The sequence below is a fragment of the Agelaius phoeniceus genome, chromosome 6 (assembly GCF_051311805.1).
Source record: "Agelaius phoeniceus isolate bAgePho1 chromosome 6, bAgePho1.hap1, whole genome shotgun sequence".
NCBI classification, from domain to species: Eukaryota; Metazoa; Chordata; class Aves; order Passeriformes; family Icteridae; genus Agelaius; species Agelaius phoeniceus.
The window spans coordinates 348,693-372,630 of record NC_135270.1 but is presented as its reverse complement, the minus strand read 5'-3'; the positions used below and the strand labels follow the sequence as shown (position 1 = coordinate 372,630).

Below are 23,938 nucleotides of genomic sequence, written 5' to 3'. Positions count from 1 at the left end.
AAAATCTTTGGTTCTAGCTAATAAAGGAAGCTAGTTGAAATAAAAAAAAAGAAAAAAACGTGGGTTTTTTTTTTCCTTCGCTGTTGTATTCGTTGGTGGTTCGTTATATGGTGTGTTGTTTTATTTCTTGGTCTTATTACCTCTGTGTAAATAGTTTTTTGAGTGAAGCTAACTTTCTGGACGGGTTGGTTTGTATTTGAGGTAGGATAAATTTCAAGAGGTTTCTTTCCTAGACTTCTGATAGGTATTCCTGGGATTTTGGTTTTGTTTACTGCATGTATCAACAGAGAGATTTGGTAGGGCCAGCTGGGCTGGCGTGGCCGGGGCGGGGCGCCGTGTCGACGAGTTGACGTCATTCGGCGGCACTCTGCCTGCAGTTCGCCCATGCAGACGGCAGGGGGCGCTGTGCCTGCAGTGCGCCCATGCAGACGGCAGGGGGCGCTGTGCCCGCAGTGCGCCCATGAAGACGGCAGGGGGCGCTGTATAAATAGAGTATTAAGTATAAACTATCTAAAAGAAGAAATAAAAGCTCTATGTCACCTGCAGCTGTAGAAAATTTCAGGCTCCCATGGAGGAAATAGTTTTCCTAAAATCATTACCGTTTTGGGGTTTTTTGCACTCCCCGGTAGCCTGAACGTTTCGACTGCTGCTTTTTTATCCTAAAGCCAGAATGGAAATCCCAGAGTAGAAATACAGGGAAAGAAAGAGAGAAAGAAAGAAAGAAAGAGAGACAGAGAGAGAGACAGAAAGAGAGACAGAGAGAAAGAAAGAAAGAGAGAGAGAGAAAGAAAGGGAGACAGAAAGAGAGACAGAGAGAAAGAAAGAAAGAGAGAGAGAGAAAGAAAGGGAGACAGAAAGAGAGACAGAGAGAAAGAAAGAAAGAGAGAGAGAGAAAGAAAGGGAGACAGAGAGAGAGACAGAAAGAGAGACAGAGAGAAAGAAAGAAAGAGAGAGAGAGAAAGAAAGGGAGACAGAGAGAGAGACAGAAAGAGAGAGAGAGAAAGAAAGGAAGAGAGAGAGAGAAAGAAAGAAAGAGAGAAAGAAAGAGAGACAGAAAGAGAGACAGAGAGAAAGAAAGAAAGAGAGACAGAGAGAAAGAGACAGAGAGAAAGAAAGAGAGACAGAGAGAGAGAGACAGAGAGAAAGAAAGAGAGACAGAGAGAGAGAGACAGAGAGAAAGAAAGAGAGACAGAGAGAGAGAGACAGAGAGAAAGAAAGAAAGAGAGAAAGAAAGAGACAGAGAGAAAGAAAGAGAGAGAGAAAGAAAGAGAGACAGAGAGAGAGACAGAAAGAAAGAGAGTGAGAGAAAGAGAGAAAGAAAGAGAGACAGAGAGACAGAAAGAGAGACAGAGAGACAGAAAGAGAGACAGAGAGACAGAAAGAGAGACAGAGAGAAAGAAAGAGAGACAGAGAGAGAGACAGAGAGAGATAGAGAGAAAGAAAGAGAGACAGAGAGAAAGAAAGAAAGAGAGACAGAGAGAAAGAAAGAAAGAGAGAGAGAAATAGAGAAAGACAGACAGAAAGAAAGAAAGAGAGAGACAGGAAGAGAGCGAGAGAAAGAAAGAAATAGAGAAAGACAGAAAGAAAGAGCGAAAGAAAGAAAAGGAAACAGGAAAGGAAGAAAAAAAAAAGGAGGAAGAGAAAGGAAGAAAAAAAATGAAAAAGGAAAAGGGTGAGAGTGAAAAAGAAAGAGCGAAAGTGGAAAAGGGGGTGAAAAACAGAGTGAAGAAAAGAAAAAAGAGTTGGAATGGAAAAGAAAGGACATGCGGGAGGGGCGGTGCTGCCTAAGGTGCTTCCGCGCCCAGGAGCGAAGGAGCCGTTTGATCCCCTGGCGGGAGCGCAGCTCCCGGTGGCGGAGAACGGAGCGGTGGCTGTCAGTCCGAGACTACAACTCCCGGCAGGCCCTGCGGCCGTAAAGCGCGGCGTCTGACGCAACGGCCGACGCGCCATATGAATGGCTGGCGGGCCGAGGCGGCCGCGCGCCGGGGGAGCGGGCTGGGCGCGGGGAGCTCCCGGCGCCTGTGCCACGCGGGACGGAGCCGCGGCAGCGACGCTGGAGGGGCGAAGCCTCCGTCCGGCCGCCCACACGGAGCCGAGCGGCGCGGAAGGGGCGTCCGCCCGGTGCCTCGGCCTCGCTCAGCGGTCCCGGTGGCGGGGGCTCAGCTCGGGCGGGGCGCGCTGCCGCCCGCCGATGGCGGAGCGCCAGGCGGTGCTTTGCTGCCGCGGGCCGGGAGCTGCAGGAGCCGCCCCGGGCGAGCGGCGCCGGGCGCTGCCGCGGTCACTGTGCGGCGGCTGCCCTCGGGCTGGCGGAGGCGCGGGAGCCGCCGAGCTGCAGCCGTCTCCCTCGGGCCGCTGCCGCTGCTGCGGGCGGGGGCGGACGAGCGGCTGCGGAGGCGGCTCCGCGGCGGGCTCAGCCTTGCGAGCAGAGAGCGCTCGACATCGCTGGCATGACACGGCTGCTGAGTGCCTCAGTGCTCGTGGCTCTTTCTTCCACGCAAACAGATGGAGCGGCATCGCTGAGCAGTAAAACACAGCGATGGCCCGGAGAATGGCGAGCGCAAGGAGCGCCGGGCAGGATCCTTCTGATGGCACAGGTGCGATCGGCAAACTCAGCCCCTTGTGCCCCTACCCTCCCGACCCCCAGGGGAAATGCTCTCCAGCCTCGAGCTGCTGAGAGACAAAACGTGTGATTTGACACTAGGGTCCGGAAAAGGTTTCCGTTTAGATTAGCAAATGCCTCCATTGTTCTCGGTTACATCCTAGGATCGGTTTTAGGCAGTGACTTTCTACCGCTTGTCGGATTTTCTTGTGCAATGGTAAGAAAATAGGCAGGTCTGATACTGGTTTCGCTTTTTTTCTACTTCATGTTCCATGAGCTGCTTTTATCCAAGCAATTGGTTTAAAGTTCTACTGTAGGCGTTTATGGTTCACTTTTTTTTTTTTTTTTTTTTTTTTTCCCTCTAAATCGGCAGTAAATATAGCTGAGTAAAATTACCTTGGTTTTCTTCCTTCTTAAATGTTTTTATTGATAATCCTATTTGAATATGCAGAACACGTGGGTATGTCCTGTAATATATCCTAGCTTTTCTTGTTTACAGGGTACTCAGAAAATATTTTTCCCTTCGAGTCCCACTGAAACATTCTCCGTGCAATCTCCGTTAAGGTCTGTGTTTGCAAATAAGCCACCATCAGCTGAGATATTTGCCTGTGTACCTTTTCCTGTCATTCAGAGCTTGCGTTCTGTGGTTTTTATGATAAACCTATCAAACTTGCGAAACCGTTTTGCAAGTCTTAACCGTTGAAGGCAGCAAGAAGTGGTTTTAAAGCCTGTTCTTGAGCAGACAAAGGGAAAAAGTGTGAATTTGCTGCTGAACTTGTCCTTTTTCATTTGACTTGCCTTGAATTATTTAGGAAGAGAGAGCACTAGAAAAAAGAGAGAAATAGAATTGGTTCTTGAGCCCTCCTAAAATGCTCCCCGTGATTCCGTGTGGAGCCAAAGTGAAGGGTGATGGAACAGAGCCCCTGTGCTTTAGAAGGAAATCAATTTCAACCTGATCTCCACCCTGAGTCTCCCTAATTTCTGTTTTTAAAATGCAAACTCAGTTTAGGAAGTGTTGGGAGTTAGTATTTTGGGGAAGAAATGGCAGTTGCACAAACCGTTCCATTTCCCAGAGGCTCTGGGAAGGATTCATTTTGTAAGCGCTGTAACTGCCATCAGTTGGGGGTTCGGGGTTGGAATGTGCACTTGCCCTCCTATAAAGCACTCGTTCATTTGCATTTCAGTGCCAGGAGTCTGGAGAAACTGGAGAAGAGCCCAAGAGACATTTTTCATCCTGAGATACAAAAGGTAGGAAGTGACTTTTTTTGGTTTGGTTCTTTTTCTTTATGATTTCCTGGAAATAGAAGTAATTAAGTATAGATACCAATGGTTTGTTTCTTCCAGTAGCTAATAAGAATAAGAATAATAATCTAATACTACTTAAACTGTCTCTTTATCCATTGATCTTGCCATTTCAAATCCAAACTTCTAAACACAAATAAAACCATCATCCTTGTAGAATCTTTAATAGGAGGGGGCTAAAGATGCTGTTTTTGTTGACAGGATTTATTGGTTCTTGAAGGGCAAGAGGTGAGTACAAGCCTGACTACTTCTTGCTCACAGACCCGTCCGGTGAATACGGCTTTGTATTTGGATGGGCTTTTGATGAGTTCTAAATCAATTGCTCGTTACAGTAAAAAGAAGTCCTGTTTTTTTGAACCTGACAGCAAAAATAACTTGAAGCACCAACTAAATAATAATAGATCACCAATTTAAGTTAATGATTTTATGCTATACTATCAAAGTTTAAAGGTAAATTATTGTGTAGTAGGAGATGGTATAAAATGTATGTTCTAATGCGTAGGATGTATGCAAAGATTAGAGGAAACAAATTTTTATGTCTTCTGTTTGACTGTTTACCAAATAATATTTGGTTTTATTTCCCAGGGATTGGTGAATTTTAAATTTGGAGTCCTCTATGCTAAGGATGGTCAGCTTACAGGTGATGAAATGTTCAGTCACGGTGAGTTTTCCACCTTCTCCTTAATTGTTTTGCTCATCTGAAAAAAAAAAAAAAAAGGCAAGTTAAAAAAGGTATGTTTATTATTTGTTACCCCGTTCTGTCCGTTTCCTCAGTATTTGCTGGAGCTCTGCTTACCCAAGCTTTGGGTAAAACAAGCTTTGGGTTCCTTCTGTCCCACTGGGAGTTGCCCAGTTTGGTTGCATCTGGTGAAATTCACCCTGAGCCCTTACAGAACCAGCTCAAACCACGTGAGAGCCATTCGCAGCTCTCTCAGGACACCCGGAGGAGGATGGGTGACGTTTCTGAGCATCTGGCAAGTGCACTTCTATCAAAACTCGGCCTGTGACATTGCTGGGGAAAACCCTTCTGTATCCTGAAGGGTTCCTCAAAGTCTGTTGAGGATCCAGTTAGCAGTTGCTCACCTGGATGGTTCCAGCTCCTCAAGCTAACACTTGTACTCTTGCCATGTAGTTTAGATCTATTGTAGTTTTGTTATTTTGCAAGATTTTACGTCTTTGGACAATAACGTGCATTTCACTCTTTGGAACCTCTGGGATCATTCCTTGGTGCAGCACCACCTAATGGGACACTTGGCTGCTGTGCTGAAGGGCTTGGTTACTGGAATTGTAAATCCCGGAGAGTTTGTAAGTCTTCTGTCCCCAGGGAGGTGTCACGCTTTGTTCACCGTTGCTCTGTTTGTCGGGTGCTGCTTCTCGTCGGAAGTATTAACTTCAAACTGCCCTGTTCTTTTTTGAACTTTTTTTCCTGGTTCTCTCCGTAGGGCAGGGAAGGACTCTCGTATCCCGGTCGTCAGACTCAGCGCTGCCCGAGAAGATACAGAGACTGTAAAAATCATAAGGAGCAACTAGGACTGCAGAGGAAACAAATTGGAGAGAACAAAAGGTGATATTGTTCTCCTTCCCCTGGATTAGAAACATCCACTGCGCTTTGATGCCGGTGGCTGCCAGGGGCTCGTTAGGTCTCTTGAGGCAGGTGTAGGTGTTCACTTGTAGGTTCTATTTTTTGGCAAAGGGCCACGAGAGAAGTTTATTTATAGATCCAAATAAACATTCATCTTATCTGAACATAACCTGTCATCCCCTTTCTGACATTAAGGACTCCTGTATAAATACTTGGGGGGGTTTTCTTTGTCATTTCTGAATGGTTCCATTTTGCCGGCTACTTGAACAAATCTGAGGGGGTTTAATTGCATACTGCTTCCTTGAAATTCTGTTGGTCTCTGCTTGGAACCCTTCTTGTACTGCTTAATGAAAGACTTCTGATGGTGTTTTCTTGCCTGTTTGTGTTTAAGGTCATGCTCTGATGCATTTACAGAAGCCATGGCAGGAGAGAGTCAGCTGCTGGAGAAGAGGAGACAGTACTATCCCTGTGCAGCACAGAACTGTGCTACTGCTGTGTCATCAGCTGTGTCTGCACTGAAAGTAGCCACCTTCACTTGTAGGTAGCTCCTTGGTGCTTTAGGACACGCTGAGGGATTTATTCCTTTTGGGATCCACGATGAGAATTCCCAAGAGAGGTAGTAGTAATAAGGTCTGAGATTGGAAAAAAGCCTGTGTCCTTGGAATGTTGTTGTTGTCGTCAAAAGTTAATTTTTCCTTCTTTCTTAGCCGGTAGTCAGCTTTTTGCTTTATTTTTTGTGGTATCAGTATTTGATTGTTTAAAAAATTGCTTCAGAAGAACTGCAGTGGCTGGCCACCAGGACCTTGTTCTGATTTGCCTATTTGCTTGTAGCTAAAACGTTTCCATATTGTTTATCATTCTATTGAAGAAACTGCTGCCCAGTCAACTAAGAACTGAACATCTCTCTGTCTAGGACATGGGGAGAGGATTTAGGTCATGTCTTTGTTTCCAGAAAAAAGTTCCAGTGTAGTTTCTAACTAGAGGAAAAGGGGGGGGGTGCAGACTCGGGGCTCTGATGCCGTTGGGGGCACCCCGAGGTGCCCAGGAGAGGGAGCCCCACTGCGGTGCAGGAGCAGGTATGTTATCACGTACTAGAGAGCAAATTATAAATAGAAATATGAAAATTATAAATATAAAAATATTTTTTAGATCGTTAAAGAAAGCGGTTTTTTTAACTTGTCAATAGGCAGGGTTTTGATGATAAAAATGATAAATACAAAGAATATGAAGGTAGAAATCTAAGTCTAGAAAGATATCATAAGTACATACAGATAAAGTTTAAAACTAGAAGAAAAAATCAGTTGCAGCAGTAGATACGATACATAATATAGATAATACTTTAAATACATGTCTAGAATTTTATAGATATTATAGATAATTATTAATAGATTGCATCAAAAGAAACGATAAATATAAATGTGAGTATAACTATACAAAGTATAAAAATATTTCAATACCGTTTAAAAGAAGGTGTTTTCTTGTATTTATTTGGTTAGAGATGGGGTTTTTCTTTGGATTAATAGAAGTATTCTAGAAATATAAATCTAACTGTAGAGAGATCCAATCGATAGAGGAGGATATTTCTAAAACCACAACCGAACGCCGCCGCCTTCGGGGGAATCGCACGAGCTCGGCCGAAGCAAGGCGAGAGCGGCCGACCCTGACGGCCTCGAGCGAACCGAGGCGAGGCTTCCGAGGCTGCCTGAAGCGAAGCGAGCCGAGCTCAGGCGAAGCGAGCCTGCTGCTCTCGTGCGCGCTGCTTAGCGCCAGTGCGCTCCCAGCCTAATGAGCTCCTGCCCGAGCCCGCGCTCCCGGTCGTGTCCGCGCCGTGGCCGGGCCGCCCGCGGGACGCGGCAGCGGGAGAGCCCCGAGCCGGGCGAGCTGAACGGGAGGCGGCGGCGCTTGCCCGCCCGCCGTCGGGGAGCCGAGGCGAGGCGAGCGGAGCCGAGGCGCGCCGAAGGCACAGAGCGGCTGGGAGTTGGGCCGAAGCGAGGCGAGCTCGGCCGAAGAGGCGAATGCAGGCGCCAAGAGCCGAGTTGAGGCGCCAAGAGCCGACCGGAGCCGAGCGTCTCCGGAGCGAGCCGAGCTCCGCCGAGCGCCGCAGCATCCCGGGTAGGGCGAGGCGCCGGGCCGGGCTCGGGGTGCAGCCGGGGCTCTGGGAGGCTTCCCCGCCTGTCCCTCTCTCTAGCCCTCCTTCCTTCTCCCCGTATTCGCCTTCTCTCGCTCCCTTTCCCCCATTCCCTCTCCCCCCGCAAAGCCGGCTCCTTCCTGTCCTGTCCCTACCCCGCTACTCCCTTCTGTTCCCCCTCTCTCCTTCCTGTGCCCAGCCTCCGTGTACCCTCGTCCCGGGCTTTCCCTTCCCGTGCCGCTTTCCTGCACAGCCCGAGCTCCCTCGCCGCCCTTTGTCATGCCCTGCTCTCGCTCCTCTCTTCCCGTGCCCCCTTTCCTTCTTTGCCCCGCAGCCGCGGGGCTCGGGCTGCCGGAGAATAAAGCCCCGAGGGCCGGAGCCCGGCGCCCCTGGGCCCTTGCGGGAGTCCCCGCGCGGGGCCGGAGGCTCTCGGCGGATCCCCCCGTGCCGCTCAAGCAGCGCGGCCGACAGCGCCGGAGCTGCGGCTTTGCCGGCATCGCGCTGAGAGCGGCCCCCGCTCCGTGCCGGGCCGTCGCCGCCGTCTGTGCCGCTCCCTCTCTCGCTGCCCCTGGCCCGTGACAGCGAGGCTGGGCAGGAACCTCAAGCCTTCTGGGGGCTGCCCCCCCTTTCTTGTTGCAGCAGAATCCCTTGCTGGGGCCATGCACGTGTGGGAAGGGCTTGGGGGAAGCGCTGCGCTGCTGTCCGGGGCAGTCGGACTCGTTCTGAGCCTTCTTTGGGGGTCAGGGAAAGGCGGGGTGAAGGCTCGGGGCTCTGATGCCGTTGGGGGCACCCCAAGGTGCCCAGGAGAGGGAGCCCCACGGCGGTGCAGGAGCAGGTGGGGGGCGGGCGAGGGGCGGGGGTCACGCTGGGTGCCGTCCCCCAGAGGGACCCAAAGCTGCCACCAAATGCACAGGGAGGGGTGAGTGGGTGTAGGATGCTAAAACCTGGCAAGGCATTCGGTTTTCTAGGTATTGCTAAAGAATAGGAATTGGTCTCTAAACTCAGCTGGGGAGAAACCCTCTCTATGCACTCATTTGTTTACAGGAATGTAGAAGGTTCCGACTGGAGATGCGTAGTAGTTCTGAAGATATTGCCGTGAGGTTTTGATCTAGGAACGGACCGAGCTGTGCCCTGGAACCCTCAGAACAGCTGCAGGGGCTGAAGGCGATAGAAAGGGCTCTCTGGCACCTTTTGCCTCCGTTCTCTGCCAGCGCCCAAAGCGTGTCGCAGTCCCGGAAGAGGCGCTTGTCATCCCGAGAGCCAAAAGGAAGACGTGTCAAATCCCAGCTCTGCCTTGTGTTTCGTGTGGGTTTTTTACTTCGTATTGATGTCATTCCAGAGAGCAAGGAAAGAAGAAATGGGACCGGGTCCCACTATTACTGTGTGAAGGCTTTCTTGAAAGGCTGCTGTATTTATATTGTCTTTTTCCACTCCAAGCTTGACTTTTGCCCTCGTTTTTCGAGCTCTGCTGCATTGGGTGTCCCAAGGAGGGCGGGGTTCCTCAGCAGGGCTCTTAGGAGGCGGCGCTGATTCTGCTTTTTCTGAAGGCGTCTCAAAGCGTGCTACCAGAATGACAGTTTTGTGCACTGGAAAGCTTTCCCTCAGTGCCATCAGCGCACGTCCGTGTCTGAATTGTGGAAGCAGACGGACTAAGAAAAGCCAGCACCCGGAGCAGATTTCTGTTGGCTCTGTGTCTGTGAGAAGCGGGCTGTGTGCTGGACGGGGAGAGGCGCTGTTGGAGAGTGGCATCAGCGCCAGGTGTGAGCTGTGAGGATGATGGGGGGCTCGGAGCAGCGCCAGGTGTGAGCTGTGAGGATGATGAGGGGCCGGCTCCTGCCGGGGGGGCGAGGCTGTTTTAGGGGGAGGCTTCGCCTCAGCTGCCTTTTGCATGGAGCTGCTGAGTAGAGGGGTTCATGGGGGGCTCCCGGGGCTGTCTCATGGAAGGACTGCGAGAGCTTCTGGCAGCGTCTGGGCGAACACCTGGATACGCGCTTGGATCCGCGGAGCATCGCTTCAAGGAGGTGCCGAGGGACGAATCTTTGTGCCGGGAAGCAGCAGCCGAACGGGTGAGCGCGTGTGGATTTGGAGCGGGGACTTTGGTCCTTTCCCTTTTCAATTGGATCTTGGCAGTCCCCCCTCCCCGCTTCCCCAGGAACAAAAAGGGAGCTTGTGAAGACAAAAGAAATGAAGGAGAGGCAAGCAGCTACTCTCCTAATATTGTCTGTGTTTGAACTGGGGGGGGATCCGCTTTCGCTTGCGGTTCCAAGGATGTCGGTTGAAGGAAAAGCTGCCTTTTCCCGGCTGTTAGGGGTATCCCAGGGGTGACAGGGAATCCCTGCGTTCCATTTGAACGGGAATGGGCAAAGTATTGTTGTCATCGGATGGCTTTGATTTGAAGGTAGCCAGCCCATTTTCATCATCCTAAGGTTTAAATGGAGGGGACAGCGCTGGTGTCCCTCCTTTGCAAGGGTTTGAATGGAGGTCAAAATCCCCCTTTGCACATGGCTTGCAGGATTTCATTGGAGGAAAGCCCCTTCTTTTCTGCGCTCCTAGGGGATGAATTTGAAGGGGAGAAGCCATTTCTTTGCCCTTGTTGAAGCGAGGTGAGCGCCGCCCGCGGCGTCAGTTTCGGGGTTGAGTTGCGGGAAGCCGCAGCTCTGGCGGCGTTTGCAGGGCTGCAGTCGGGCTGTGCCGCTGCATTTGAGGGCGCTTCTTGTGGCCGCGGCCCGGCCCGGAGCGTTGCCGCTCGGGAGCGCTGCCGGCCCGGGCCGGGCGGGTGCCGAGGCGCACGGGGGAATTTGGCGCGGCAGCGGCGGAGCCGCTTTGCCGGTGCGAGCCGCCGTGCGGAGCCGAGGGCAGCTGGCGCCGGGCCGGCCAAGGGCGGCAGAGGCGGCGCGGGCGCTGCTGCGCCGGCCCGGCCGGTGCCGGCCGCTCTGTCCGCTCCGGGCGCGGGGCTCGGGCGCCGCCGGGGCCCCCCGGGCAGGGGGAGCGGGCGGGGGTGGGGGGGTCTCCGGGGCGGCGCCGCCCCTGCGCGCCGGAGCAGCCGCCGGAGGAGCCGCTTTGCCGCCGGGAGCCGCGCTCCGTCCGGGGCCGGCAGCGCGGGGTTGGGCTGCCGCAAGTTCTTGGGTGTCGCGGTTCGGAGGTGGCTTTGTAGGGATCCATCGCACGGGTTTGTTCTGGTCGCAGCGGGTGTGCGCTAAGGGCTATGGCGTTCTTCCTGACCGGTACGGTTCTCGGTTCGGGTGGTGACGATAAAGGTTTGGTTTGAACTGAGTTCTGTAGTCGGATATTTTTTTTTGCCGGGCTATTCTGTTTTTAAAGGCGTGCAATGGTTTCTACGGGTCGTTGCGTGAAGCAGCGGCTCGGATTTTAATTCTGTCGCCGTGGCTTTTATTAGCGTGGGCGTGTAGCGTTTGTTTCGGTGGGTTCGAGGTGGCGTCGTGTCGTTAATAGCAGCGGGGTTTTTAAAATCTCTCTAATTGCGTTTGTGTTTCTCGTCTTCCAGGGCTTTTATTTCTTTGGTTTGTTTGATTGTAGTGTACGTTTTATTGTTACGGATCATTTGGGAGATCTTGTCAATGGTTACGTTTCTCTTTCGGCTTTGTGTTTATTTCTGGGTGGTATTTTTATTTTGATCGAATGAGGTTCTATGCGTTTATTCTTCAGTTGGGAATAATTTTTTTTAACGTAAATTGAAGTTGCTTTGGTTTGGGGGACTTTTGTTTTACAAATGTATTTTCTTTTTTTTTTTTTTCTTTTTTCTTTTTTTTTCGTTTCTTGTTGTCCTTTGACGTATTTGGTGGTTATTGATCAGTTTTATTTTTGGGAACGTGGGTATTTATATGGTGGGTCTTTTTAAGTAGGGGTTTTTTGTTTTTTTTTTTGGGTAGTTATTTTCTTATTTTTTAGTGGTTGAGATTTTTTGGTTTTTTTCTATTTCGTTCATTAGTTCGCTTTCTAAAGTTCTTTTGACAGAGTATTGCTTATTCTTTGAGTTAGTGTAGATGTAGAATTTTGGTTAGTTTTTAAAATAACGTTCAGGGTCAGTGGCACTGATTGGAGTTGAGCGAGTTGGTTTGGGTTTTTTTAGAGGTTTTTGTGATTTGCTGCGTGTGTTTCTCCAGGGTTTTCTTTTCGTTTGGTTCCATTTTTCTGATGTGATGAGAACTGTTAGTGAAAAGAGTGTTGTGTGTTTTTTTCGCTGGCAGTTGTTTGGCTGGTGGAGGTATCTTGATGGTTTTGGAAGACATTGGTGGGAATTCGATGCTGTTTGTTTTGTCATTGCATTTAGGAATTGGATTTTAAATGTAAAATTCTAAGGATAGCTATCTTTAAACAAAACGAGTAGATGTGTAGAAATGGGAATAAACTTTTATTTTGATCTAAAATTTAACAGGTAACTTAAGTCATGATATATTCCAATAAGATATTGTATTTTTCAAAGAGCATTGTGTATGTTGATAGATATATCAATAGAGATGCTAAATATAAACACAGCTCAAAGGAAATTTTAAATCTAGAAATGTGTTGCGAATCTATGCAGATATATAGATCAAATTATTAAAGGATTGTAAATGTAAAGTGACATAAATCCATACAACACGTAATACAAGTGATACCGTATACATCTTATGATGGTATATTATAGGAAACAGCTATAAATCTAGTACGTCGCTATGATATAATATCTAAAACATTATAGATATGGTAACTGTAAATACAACAACATTATTTAAAGTAGTTTAAAAGAAAGGATGGTTTTGTTTTTTACTTGGCAAAAGCAGGGGTTTTATTATAAAAACTACAAATACAAATGATAGAAAGGTAGAAATCTACTTGTAAAAAGATCTTATGAATACATCAAGATGGATATAAAAATTGAAACTATTAGAAAAAAGAAGTTGTAGCAGTAGATTTGGTACATGATAAAAATAATGATTTATCTCTATGATGTGAATAATAGATATGTGATATGTAGTGATGAATGGAATGCATCAGTATAAACGGTGACTATAAAAGTGAATATAATTATGCAAGCTCTAAATATAAAACTATTTCAATAGAGTTGAAAAGAAGGGTTTTTTGGTATTTGTTTGGTTAGAGATGGGATTTTTTTTGGAAGAATAAAAGTATGATAGAAATCTAAATGGAAGTCGAGAAATATACAATCAATAGATAATGATATTGCTAAAACCACAAAGTATGAATAAATACAGATAATAGGAATAGGCATAATAGATGGTATAAACGACGTAACACATCACTGTCCGGTATAAATATGGGTGTGAATAGAACTAGGAAAACTAGAACTATCAAATTTATTTCAAGAAGGCATGAAAGAAAGGGGGCTTATTTGGTTCTTGTTTGGTAAGAGGCAGGTTTTTGGCATTTATTTTTAGAGGAGTTTTTGGGGGGGATGGCCCCTGTTCTTTTTTGCCGCCTTGGCCGCCCGCAGCCCCTCGGCGCACGGCGCCCCCGGCTGGGGTGGGCGGCAGTGCTGCCGCCTTGTGGGCAGAGCGCGGTACTGCAGCCCGCCGCCGCCAGGCAGCCCTCTTGGGCGTGGCGCGTGGCGGAGTTTGGTTGACCTTCTGAAAATGGCGGCGAAAAGAGCGGGAAAGCGGAGGGCCCCCGGCGGTGTGTCTATGCGGACTGCCTGCACGGAACACCGACGCCAGCGCGGCCCCGGCGGGATTTTTGTGGCGTTTTAGGTGTACCCGACACGGGCTGTGGGGTCAGCGGCGCCGCGGGCGGGCGTACTTTTGCGGGTTTCGGACCGGCATGTGAGTAACCGCCTCTCTCGGCCGAGGTGGGAGGGGGGGGGTGGGGGGGGGGCCTCTCTCGGCCGCCATGTTGGGAGTGGCGCGTCACCACTGTCGCGGGAGTTTGTTTGACCTTCTGAAAATGGCGGCCAAAAGGGCGGGAAAGCGTAGGACCCCGGTGTGTCTATGCGGACTGCCTGCACAGGACACCGACGCCGGCGCGGCCCCGGCGGGATTTTCTCTTGTGTTTCAGGTGTGCCCGACACGGGCTGTGGGGTCAGCGGCGCCGCGGGTGGGTGTATTTTGGCGTGTTTCTGACTGGCATGTGAGTAACCGCCTCTCTCGGCCGAGGAGGTCCTCTCTCGGCCGCCATGTTGGGAGTGGCGCGTCGCCAATGTCGCGGGTTTTTTTTTTTTTTTTGACCTTCTCAAAATGGCGGTCAAAAGGGCGGGGATATCGCGGACCCGGGAGTCTGCCGCCCTTTGGCCAGAGCGCGGTACTGCAGCCCCCCGAGCCAGCGCCCTGCCCCTCGCCGCTGGCTGCCGGGGGCGGGGCAAGGACGCGGCTGCCGAGCGAGGCGAGGGCGAGGGGCGGGAGCGAGCGGCGGGCGGGGCGGGAGCGAGCGGCGGGCGGGGCGGGCTCGGTAAATGGCCGGGAGGGGTGAAAGACGTTCAGGAGTGCAAAAGGGACACGATGGCTGAGAAGAATGGCCGGGGGGGGGGCGGCCCGGCGGGGCCGCTTTCGGCGGGCGGCGGAGGCGCGGTCGCAGCGCTCCGCGGGCCGGGGGCAGCGAGCGGGGGCGGGCGAACGCCGTCGGAACGGGGCTGCACCCCCCCGAGCCCGCGCACGCGCCTCTCCAGGCGGCGGAAGCGACGGCGGGCCGGAAAATCCCGGCGGGGCGGCGGCGCTGCCCGCCCTTTCTGCCGCCAGCTTTGCAAGGTAAGACCGCCCGCCCCGTCCCGCCCCGTCCCGCCGCCCTCCGGTGTCTGTAAACAGACGGACTCCCTCTGGCCTCCCACTTCTCCGTGCTGGAGAGTGGGAGAAAGGTCCGTGCTGCTTGCCGTGTCCTCGGTGGGCAGAGAGCTCTGACCTTGCCTTGCATGGGCTGCTGAGGATTGGATCCTTGGGGATGTGCTTGGATGCATTTAGTGACCTTTACAGATTTCTTTCCCCGCTTTTTTCAGTTCACAGAATCATGGAAGAATTCAGGTTGCAAGGGGCTCTAAAGATCACCTCATTCCAAGGCTGCTGCCGCCGTGGGCAGGGACGTGCTTCCATCGAGCAGCTTGCTCAGAGCCTCATTGCAGAGCACCGACGGGCCTTGAGCACTTGCAGCGATGGGGCAGCCCCAGGACCTCTGAGCAACCTGTGCCCTGTGCCAGCCGGGTGCCAGAGGAGGAAGGAAGCCCTTCCCACCTGGAGCAGAGGCTGCGTAGCCTTGTGTCACCGAGCGTGTGAGACAGAAAGGCCCTTCCTTTCTGGAGGGGTAACAACACTCAAAGCTCTTTCTCGGGACAAGCCGAGCAATGGAAGGCCAAAGGAGCCTTCAGTTCTTCCAGCAGCTTTGGGAACAACTTGAAGGAGGAGCAGAGCTGGCCTGGTGCCTGCCGGCTCTGCAGGCAGTGGGCATGGCGAAGCTGCAGCTGCATCTGTCTTCTTGGCTGAGGCTTTATAAATGAGGCGCTTTTCTGTAGTTCCTTTTCAGGCATGACGTGCAAGTTGCCCCTAGAAGTCCAAAGGCAGCTGTTTTCTTAGCAGAAGGAAGTCAGGAGGAGGCAAAGCCAGCAGCTAAGTCTGGATAAAAAACTTGGCTAACCTCTTTTCCCCCCCTCCTCCAAACAGGCAATTGTGAAGCACTCAGCAGAGATCTGCCCGGGAGGAAAAGCAGAGCCAATCTCTGAGAAGAAGGGACGTGCGAGCTCTGGCGAGGACGGCTGCTCCCCCTGGCCTTGGTGTGGGACCTCCTGAGCTGCCATTCCTGTGGTGGGAGTGTTTCTCCTCTCCTCCAGCCAAGCCAGAGACCGCCTAGGGAAGGAGCAGGTAAGGTTGAAGTACCGAGGTCTCCCAGGTAAGAAGTGACACGGCAAGAGGAAATGGCCTCAACTTGCAGCAGGGAAGGCTTAGATTGGATTGGAGGGAAAATTTTTTCACTGAAAGGGTGCTCAGGCATAGGAGCCCAGGGAAGTCCCCATGCCTGGAGACATGTCAAGGATGTCAAGATGTGGTGTTTAGGGACCTGATTTGGGGGGGCAGCAGCTGGGCTCGATGTCCTTAGAAGGCTTTTCCAACCGCAAGGATCCTATGGTTCTGGAAAGCCTTGACCCCTCTGGCTCTAGCACAGCACCTGGATGCTGACAAAATGAGGCTGGTCATAGAGCCTGGAGGTCCCTGTGCCACAGGGAGAGGACAAGCCGGTGTCACCTGCAGGGAGGGTCTCGTCCCCAGAGAGCCGTCAGTGACTGCGTCCCTGCCCGGGGCTCTGGGTGCGCCCTCGGGGGGCGGGGGACGACACCTGCCCTCAGGTGTCCCTCTGGGCACCTGGGAAGGGAACCAGGTCCATCCGTGCGGCAGCTGCAGGGCTTGCAGGCTTTGGGGCTTTGCAGCTGTGTGCCTTGTCACAAGGTGGCAGGGACGTGACACTGCCTGGCAACGCTGCTGGCCTCGGATCCTTGCTGCTCTCATCCTTATCCCATATGGATTTAGCAGCAATCTTCTGTCTTTGCTTTCAAACTGTCCTTGGGAGAGTTCCAAGAGAGGGTCATTAGTTATTTCAAAGCCTACATCTTTTACCTCTTGGCACTGAAGAGAAAAGACACAAACCTGCTTTGCATCCTTCTGCCTGGAAGTCATTGTGACACACAGGGAAGGGAGGAAGGGGCTGGCCGGGGTCAGCCTCTGCTGAGCCTCAGCTCTGGCTGCTCCTGCTCACAGGGTAAAGCCAAAAGCTGTCGTGATCAAAAACGCAGGCCGCCCTTCTGACCTGAGTCACAGGGGCCGTTTCTTCTGAATGAATCAAGGTGGGAAATCATTCTTGGAGCTTCAGAAGAAAAAAAACCCCAAAACCCTAGGTACGTTTGTAAGAGTGTGTATGTACGGACATTTCCTTTGATGAAGAAGAAAATCTTAGAAATATCATGTCACGTCTGGCTTCCTAGAGAAGATCCTGAACTCTGGGCTTCTGAAAGCAAATGGCTGTGCATTTATAGGAGCATTTCCCTTCTTTTTATGTGCCTCCCCCAGTCATCTTCTACCCTTGCCCACGGCAAGGAGAGCGCGGTGATTTGGCTGCTCCGCTCTGCCGAGGTTGTTGCAGGCTGTGTAGCAGGGAGTGAGGCCTTTTGTGGCTGCTCATCAGACATTTTCCTACAGCCTTCTCCCTGCAATGGTAAAATGAGACTTGTGTTAGCGAGCAGTCAAGTAGAGCAGGTAACATTAGAAAAGAATTGTTTCTGAGCTGCTGTTCACTAGCACGTGTTTCCCCTTTCCGGCAGAGCGCGCATCATTGCGGGCTTGGGATCGATTGAAATGCGCTAAGGAAACCAGCTCTGGGGAGGGAGGGAGGCAGGGAGGGAGGGAAATGCTCTCTTAACATGTGCCAATTCTTCTGTCAAACTCATCAGGGCAGGACAGCGTTCAGACTGAAAGTGTAAGAAGATGTGGAGGGAGACAGAGAATCTGACAGGAGCACCGGACTCACAAGTGCACGAATTTTGCTTTTGGCTTGGATTCAAACGCAGAAGTTGTAAGGAGTTTGGGAAGGAGAAGGGACATTTCAGAAGGAGAAGAAGAAAAAGAAGTTGTTGTTGTTGTTACAGCCCTGGCAAAATCTTTGGTTCTAGCTAATAAAGGAAGCTAGTTGAAATAAAAAAAAAGAAAAAAACGTGGGTTTTTTTTTTCCTTCGCTGTTGTATTCGTTGGTGGTTCGTTATATGGTGTGTTGTTTTATTTCTTGGTCTTATTACCTCTGTGTAAATAGTTTTTTGAGTGAAGCTAACTTTCTGGACGGGTTGGTTTGTATTTGAGGTAGGATAAATTTCAAGAGGTTTCTTTCCTAGACTTCTGATAGGTATTCCTGGGATTTTGGTTTTGTTTACTGCATGTATCAACAGAGAGATTTGGTAGGGCCAGCTGGGCTGGCGTGGCCGGGGCGGGGCGCCGTGTCGACGAGTTGACGTCATTCGGCGGCACTCTGCCTGCAGTTCGCCCATGCAGACGGCAGGGGGCGCTGTGCCTGCAGTGCGCCCATGCAGACGGCAGGGGGCGCTGTGCCCGCAGTGCGCCCATGAAGACGGCAGGGGGCGCTGTATAAATAGAGTATTAAGTATAAACTATCTAAAAAAAGAAATAAAAGCTCTATGTCACCTGCAGCTGTAGAAAATTTCAGGCTCCCATGGAGGAAATAGTTTTCCTAAAATCATTACCGTTTTGGGGTTTTTTGCACTCCCCGGTAGCCTGAACGTTTCGACTGCTGCTTTTTTATCCTAAAGCCAGAATGGAAATCCCAGAGTAGAAATACAGGGAAAGAAAGAGAGAAAGAAAGAAAGAAAGAGAGACAGAGAGAGAGACAGAAAGAGAGACAGAGAGAAAGAAAGAAAGAGAGAGAGAGAAAGAAAGGGAGACAGAAAGAGAGACAGAGAGAAAGAAAGAAAGAGAGAGAGAGAAAGAAAGGGAGACAGAAAGAGAGACAGAGAGAAAGAAAGAAAGAGAGAGAGAGAAAGAAAGGGAGACAGAGAGAGAGACAGAAAGAGAGACAGAGAGAAAGAAAGAAAGAGAGAGAGAGAAAGAAAGGGAGACAGAGAGAGAGACAGAAAGAGAGAGAGAGAAAGAAAGGAAGAGAGAGAGAGAAAGAAAGAAAGAGAGAAAGAGAGACAGAAAGAGAGACAGAGAGAAAGAGACAGAGAGAAAGAAAGAAAGAGAGACAGAGAGAAAGAGACAGAGAGAAAGAAAGAAAGAGAGACAGAGAGAGAGAGACAGAGAGAAAGAAAGAGAGACAGAGAGAGAGAGACAGAGAGAAAGAAAGAGAGACAGAGAGAGAGAGACAGAGAGAAAGAAAGAAAGAGAGAAAGAAAGAGACAGAGAGAAAGAAAGAGAGAGAGAAAGAAAGAGAGACAGAGAGAGAGACAGAGAGAGATAGAGAGAAAGAAAGAGAGACAGAGAGAAAGAAAGAAAGAGAGACAGAGAGAAAGAAAGAAAGAGAGAGAGAAATAGAGAAAGACAGACAGAAAGAAAGAAAGAGAGAGACAGGAAGAGAGCGAGAGAAAGAAAGAAATAGAGAAAGACAGAAAGAAAGAGCGAAAGAAAGAAAAGGAAACAGGAAAGGAAGAAAAAAAAAAGGAGGAAGAGAAAGGAAGAAAAAAAATGAAAAAGGAAAAGGGTGAGAGTGAAAAAGAAAGAGCGAAAGTGGAAAAGGGGGTGAAAAACAGAGTGAAGAAAAGAAAAAAGAGTTGGAATGGAAAAGAAAGGACATTCGGGAGGGGCGGTGCTGCCTAAGGTGCTTCCGCGCCCAGGAGCGAAGGAGCCGTTTGATCCCCTGGCGGGAGCGCAGCTCCCGGTGGCGGAGAACGGAGCGGTGGCTGTCAGTCCGAGACTACAACTCCCGGCAGGCCCTGCGGCCGTAAAGCGCGGCGTCTGACGCAACGGCCGACGCGCCATATGAATGGCTGGCGGGCCGAGGCGGCCGCGCGCCGGGGGAGCGGGCTGGGCGCGGGGAGCTCCCGGCGCCTGTGCCACGCGGGACGGAGCCGCGGCAGCGACGCTGGAGGGGCGAAGCCTCCGTCCGGCCGCCCACACGGAGCCGAGCGGCGCGGAAGGGGCGTCCGCCCGGTGCCTCGGCCTCGCTCAGCGGTCCCGGTGGCGGGGGCTCAGCTCGGGCGGGGCGCGCTGCCGCCCGCCGATGGCGGAGCGCCAGGCGGTGCTTTGCTGCCGCGGGCCGGGAGCTGCAGGAGCCGCCCCGGGCGAGCGGCGCCGGGCGCTGCCGCGGTCACTGTGCGGCGGCTGCCCTCGGGCTGGCGGAGGCGCGGGAGCCGCCGAGCTGCAGCCGTCTCCCTCGGGCCGCTGCCGCTGCTGCGGGCGGGGGCGGACGAGCGGCTGCGGAGGCGGCTCCGCGGCGGGCTCAGCCTTGCGAGCAGAGAGCGCTCGACATCGCTGGCATGACACGGCTGCTGAGTGCCTCAGTGCTCGTGGCTCTTTCTTCCACGCAAACAGATGGAGCGGCATCGCTGAGCAGTAAAACACAGCGATGGCCCGGAGAATGGCGAGCGCAAGGAGCGCCGGGCTGGATCCTTCTGATGGCACAGGTGCGATCGGCAAACTCAGCCCCTTGTGGCCCTGCCCTCCCGACCCCCAGGGGAAATGCTCTCCAGCCTCGAGCTGCTGAGAGACAAAACGTGTGATTTGACACTAGGGTCCGGAAAAGGTTTCCGTTTAGATTAGCAAATGCCTCCATTGTTCTCGGTTACATCCTAGGATCGGTTTTAGGCAGTGACTTTCTACCGCTTGTCGGATTTTCTTGTGCAATGGTAAGAAAATAGGCAGGTCTGATACTGGTTTCGCTTTTTTTCTACTTCATGTTCCATGAGCTGCTTTTATCCAAGCAATTGGTTTAAAGTTCTACTGTAGGCGTTTATGGTTCACTTTTTTTTTTTTTTTTTTTTTTTTTTCCCTCTAAATCGGCAGTAAATATAGCTGAGTAAAATTACCTTGGTTTTCTTCCTTCTTAAATGTTTTTATTGATAATCCTATTTGAATATGCAGAACACGTGGGTATGTCCTGTAATATATCCTAGCTTTTCTTGTTTACAGGGTACTCAGAAAATATTTTTCCCTTCGAGTCCCACTGAAACATTCTCCGTGCAATCTCCGTTAAGGTCTGTGTTTGCAAATAAGCCACCATCAGCTGAGATATTTGCCTGTGTACCTTTTCCTGTCATTCAGAGCTTGCGTTCTGTGGTTTTTATGATAAACCTATCAAACTTGCGAAACCGTTTTGCAAGTCTTAACCGTTGAAGGCAGCAAGAAGTGGTTTTAAAGCCTGTTCTTGAGCAGACAAAGGGAAAAAGTGTGAATTTGCTGCTGAACTTGTCCTTTTTCATTTGACTTGCCTTGAATTATTTAGGAAGAGAGAGAACTAGAAAAAAGAGAGAAATAGAATTGGTTCTTGAGCCCTCCTAAAATGCTCCCCGTGATTCCGTGTGGAGCCAAAGTGAAGGGTGATGGAACAGAGCCCCTGTGCTTTAGAAGGAAATCAATTTCAACCTGATCTCCACCCTGAGTCTCCCTAATTTCTGTTTTTAAAATGCAAACTCAGTTTAGGAAGTGTTGGGAGTTAGTATTTTGGGGAAGAAATGGCAGTTGCACAAACCGTTCCATTTCCCAGAGGCTCTGGGAAGGATTCATTTTGTAAGCGCTGTAACTGCCATCGGTTGGGGGTTCGGGGTTGGAATGTGCACTTGCCCTCCTATAAAGCACTCGTTCATTTGCATTTCAGTGCCAGGAGTCTGGAGAAACTGGAGAAGAGCCCAAGAGACATTTTTCATCCTGAGATACAAAAGGTAGGAAGTGACTTTTTTTGGTTTGGTTCTTTTTCTTTATGATTTCCTGGAAATAGAAGTAATTAAGTATAGATACCAATGGTTTGTTTCTTCCAGTAGCTAATAAGAATAATAATCTAATACTACTTAAACTGTCTCTTTATCCATTGATCTTGCCATTTCAAATCCAAACTTCTAAACACAAATAAAACCATCATCCTTGTAGAATCTTTAATAGGAGGGGGCTAAAGATGCTGTTTTTGTTGACAGGATTTATTGGTTCTTGAAGGGCAAGAGGTGAGTACAAGCCTGACTACTTCTTGCTCACAGACCCGTCCGGTGAATACGGCTTTGTATTTGGATGGGCTTTTGATGAGTTCTAAATCAATTGCTCGTTACAGTAAAAAGAAGTCCTGTTTTTTTGAACCTGACAGCAAAAATAACTTGAAGCACCAACTAAATAATAATAGATCACCAATTTAAGTTAATGATTTTATGCTATACTATCAAAGTTTAAAGGTAAATTATTGTGTAGTAGGAGATGGTATAAAATGTATGTTCTAATGCGTAGGATGTATGCAAAGATTAGAGGAAACAAATTTTTATGTCTTCTGTTTGACTGTTTACCAAATAATATTTGGTTTTATTTCCCAGGGATTGGTGAATTTTAAATTTGGAGTCCTCTATGCTAAGGATGGTCAGCTTACAGGTGATGAAATGTTCAGTCACGGTGAGTTTTCCACCTTCTCCTTAATTGTTTTGCTCATCTGAAAAAAAAAAAAAAAAGGCAAGTTAAAAAAGGTATGTTTATTATTTGTTACCCCGTTCTGTCCGTTTCCTCAGTATTTGCTGGAGCTCTGCTTACCCAAGCTTTGGGTAAAACAAGCTTTGGGTTCCTTCTGTCCCACTGGGAGTTGCCCAGTTTGGTTGCATCTGGTGAAATTCACCCTGAGCCCTTACAGAACCAGCTCAAACCACGTGAGAGCCATTCGCAGCTCTCTCAGGACACCCGGAGGAGGATGGGTGACGTTTCTGAGCATCTGGCAAGTGCACTTCTATCAAAACTCGGCCTGTGACATTGCTGGGGAAAACCCTTCTGTATCCTGAAGGGTTCCTCAAAGTCTGTTGAGGATCCAGTTAGCAGTTGCTCACCTGGATGGTTCCAGCTCCTCAAGCTAACACTTGTACTCTTGCCCTGTAGTTTAGATCTATTGTAGTTTTGGTATTTTGCAAGATTTTACGTCTTTGGACAATAACGTGCATTTCACTCTTTGGAACCTCTTGGATCATTCTTTGGTGCAGCACCACCTAATGGGACACTTGGCTGCTGTGCTGAAGGGCTTGGTTACTGGAATTGTAAATCCCGGAGAGTTTGTAAGTCTTCTGTCCCCAGGGAGGTGTCACGCTTTGTTCACCGTTGCTCTGTTTGTCGGGTGCTGCTTCTCGTCGGAAGTATTAACTTCAAACTGCCCTGTTCTTTTTTGAACTTTTTTTCCTGGTTCTCTCCGTAGGGCAGGGAAGGACTCTCGTATCCCGGTCGTCAGACTCAGCGCTGCCCGAGAAGATACAGAGACTGTAAAAATCATAAGGAGCAACTAGGACTGCAGAGGAAACAAACTGGAGAGAACAAAAGGTGATATTGTTCTCCTTCCCCTGGATTAGAAACATCGACTGCGCTTTGATGCCGGTGGCTGCCAGGGGCTCGTTAGGTCTCTTGAGGCAGGTGTAGGTGTTCACTTGTAGGTTTTCTCTCTGGACAAGTCAATTCAGACTTTGCTAAGCTTATATTTGAAAATTACTCTCTAGTTCAGTCCAGCATGACATTTTTGAATGTTGTAAAAAAAAAACATGTTACTTTGAATTTGCTAATGATGCGAAGCTTTAGGGAAAAATAAGATTTTGGTGTCAGGAGATAGGGGAAGAATTTAGTGGGGACGTTAGACTGGCGTAAAGCCTGCTTTAAGCTGGACTGGCACACTGGCAGATCCCCTATCCAACAGGAGTGCTTAGATTAGCCCGGGTGCTGCCCATTGTTTCTGTAGGAATAAATGTTTCCTGGCCTTCAGAAGTAAGCTGCTTTGAAAACCTGGAAGCTGCAGTACGGTGACAATCCACGTGCTTGGGATTCAAAGGAGATTTCAGAAGGGTGATGGGCTTTTGTCTTTTCCTACAAGTCCATGTAATCCTACGGAGGAGTTTTTAATTGCGTGCTGCCGAGTCATCCATCAGAGCCCTGTTGTACCGATCATCGTGCAAATACAAAACAAAAAATCAGAGCCTGTCCCAGCCCTTAGAGCCCAGCCCATTATTTCCTCAGGCTGCCTCTGTGTGCCATTGATACTCACCACGGGAGCGAGCTGAGGGTGGCTGCAGCTGTTGGGAGCAAACTCCTTCTCGGCACACAGCAATAGAACTGGGACGACGCCTGGGCCAGCGCCTCTCTGCTCTCGTCTCCCCAATCTCCAGCAGAGCAGCTCCGGCCCATCCGGGTGTGCGTGACCCAGTTCCCGATGGTCTGAACGCGCTGGGCAGCGCTCGGCTGCTGTGGGGGTTCAGGGAAGGCAGAGTGTGCATCATCATCCTCCTGAACCTAAGACAAACCCAAGGGAGAAGCCATAGGGTGGCAATCAGTCGCATCCATGCTAAATAAAACTCGCAGGTGTTTGTAAGGATTGTTTCTGCTTGTTCTTTGTTGTGCTTCTGTGCTTAGAAAGCGTCCCTTGAAAATGAGTTCAGTTCATCACTGGAAACTTTGTTTGCAGACCCTCACTGAGCAGAATTTGTTGCAGACTCGGTGCACGCTGTGCTGCCCTCCTGGGAGTGTGAGGAGCTCCAGCGTGCTACTTTGTGCTTTAGGACACTCTGAGGGATTTATTCCTTTTGGGATCCACGATGAGAATTCCCAAGAGAGGTAATAATAAGGTATGAGATTGGAAAAAAGCCTGTGTCCTTGGAATGTTGTTGTTGTTGTCAAAAGTTAATTTTTCCTTCTTCCTTAGCCAGTAGTCAGCTTTTTGCTTTATTTTTGTGGTATCAGTA

General features: G+C 50.0%; 2 protein-coding genes and 1 long non-coding RNA gene across 3 annotated transcripts; all 3 read left to right on the top strand.

Moving 5' to 3' along the window:
- Nucleotides 1-422: 422 nt before the first annotated feature.
- LOC143694234 (uncharacterized) lies at nt 423-6,967 on the top strand. Its single transcript, XM_077179411.1, has 6 exons — nt 423-454; nt 1,919-2,594; nt 3,099-3,163; nt 3,784-3,847; nt 4,487-4,562; nt 5,344-6,967. Exons 1-6 carry the CDS (start codon nt 423-425, stop codon nt 5,409-5,411), a joined length of 981 nt encoding a protein of 326 aa, XP_077035526.1. The 3' UTR covers nt 5,412-6,967.
- A 2,245-nt stretch (nt 6,968-9,212) lies between these two features.
- Nucleotides 9,213-17,240, top strand: LOC143694197 (uncharacterized). The gene is made up of 3 exons (XR_013182548.1): nt 9,213-9,677; nt 15,213-15,410; nt 16,991-17,240. It is a non-coding gene; the product is annotated as an uncharacterized LOC143694197 (long non-coding RNA).
- A 1,634-nt stretch (nt 17,241-18,874) lies between these two features.
- LOC143691901 (GTPase-activating Rap/Ran-GAP domain-like protein 3) lies at nt 18,875-23,568 on the top strand. The gene is made up of 5 exons (XM_077179447.1): nt 18,875-19,666; nt 20,172-20,236; nt 20,857-20,920; nt 21,554-21,629; nt 22,411-23,568. The coding sequence occupies exons 1-5, from the start codon at nt 19,520-19,522 to the stop codon at nt 22,476-22,478; spliced, it is 420 nt and encodes a 139-aa protein (XP_077035562.1). The 5' UTR covers nt 18,875-19,519; the 3' UTR covers nt 22,479-23,568.
- Nucleotides 23,569-23,938: the final 370 nt, after the last annotated feature.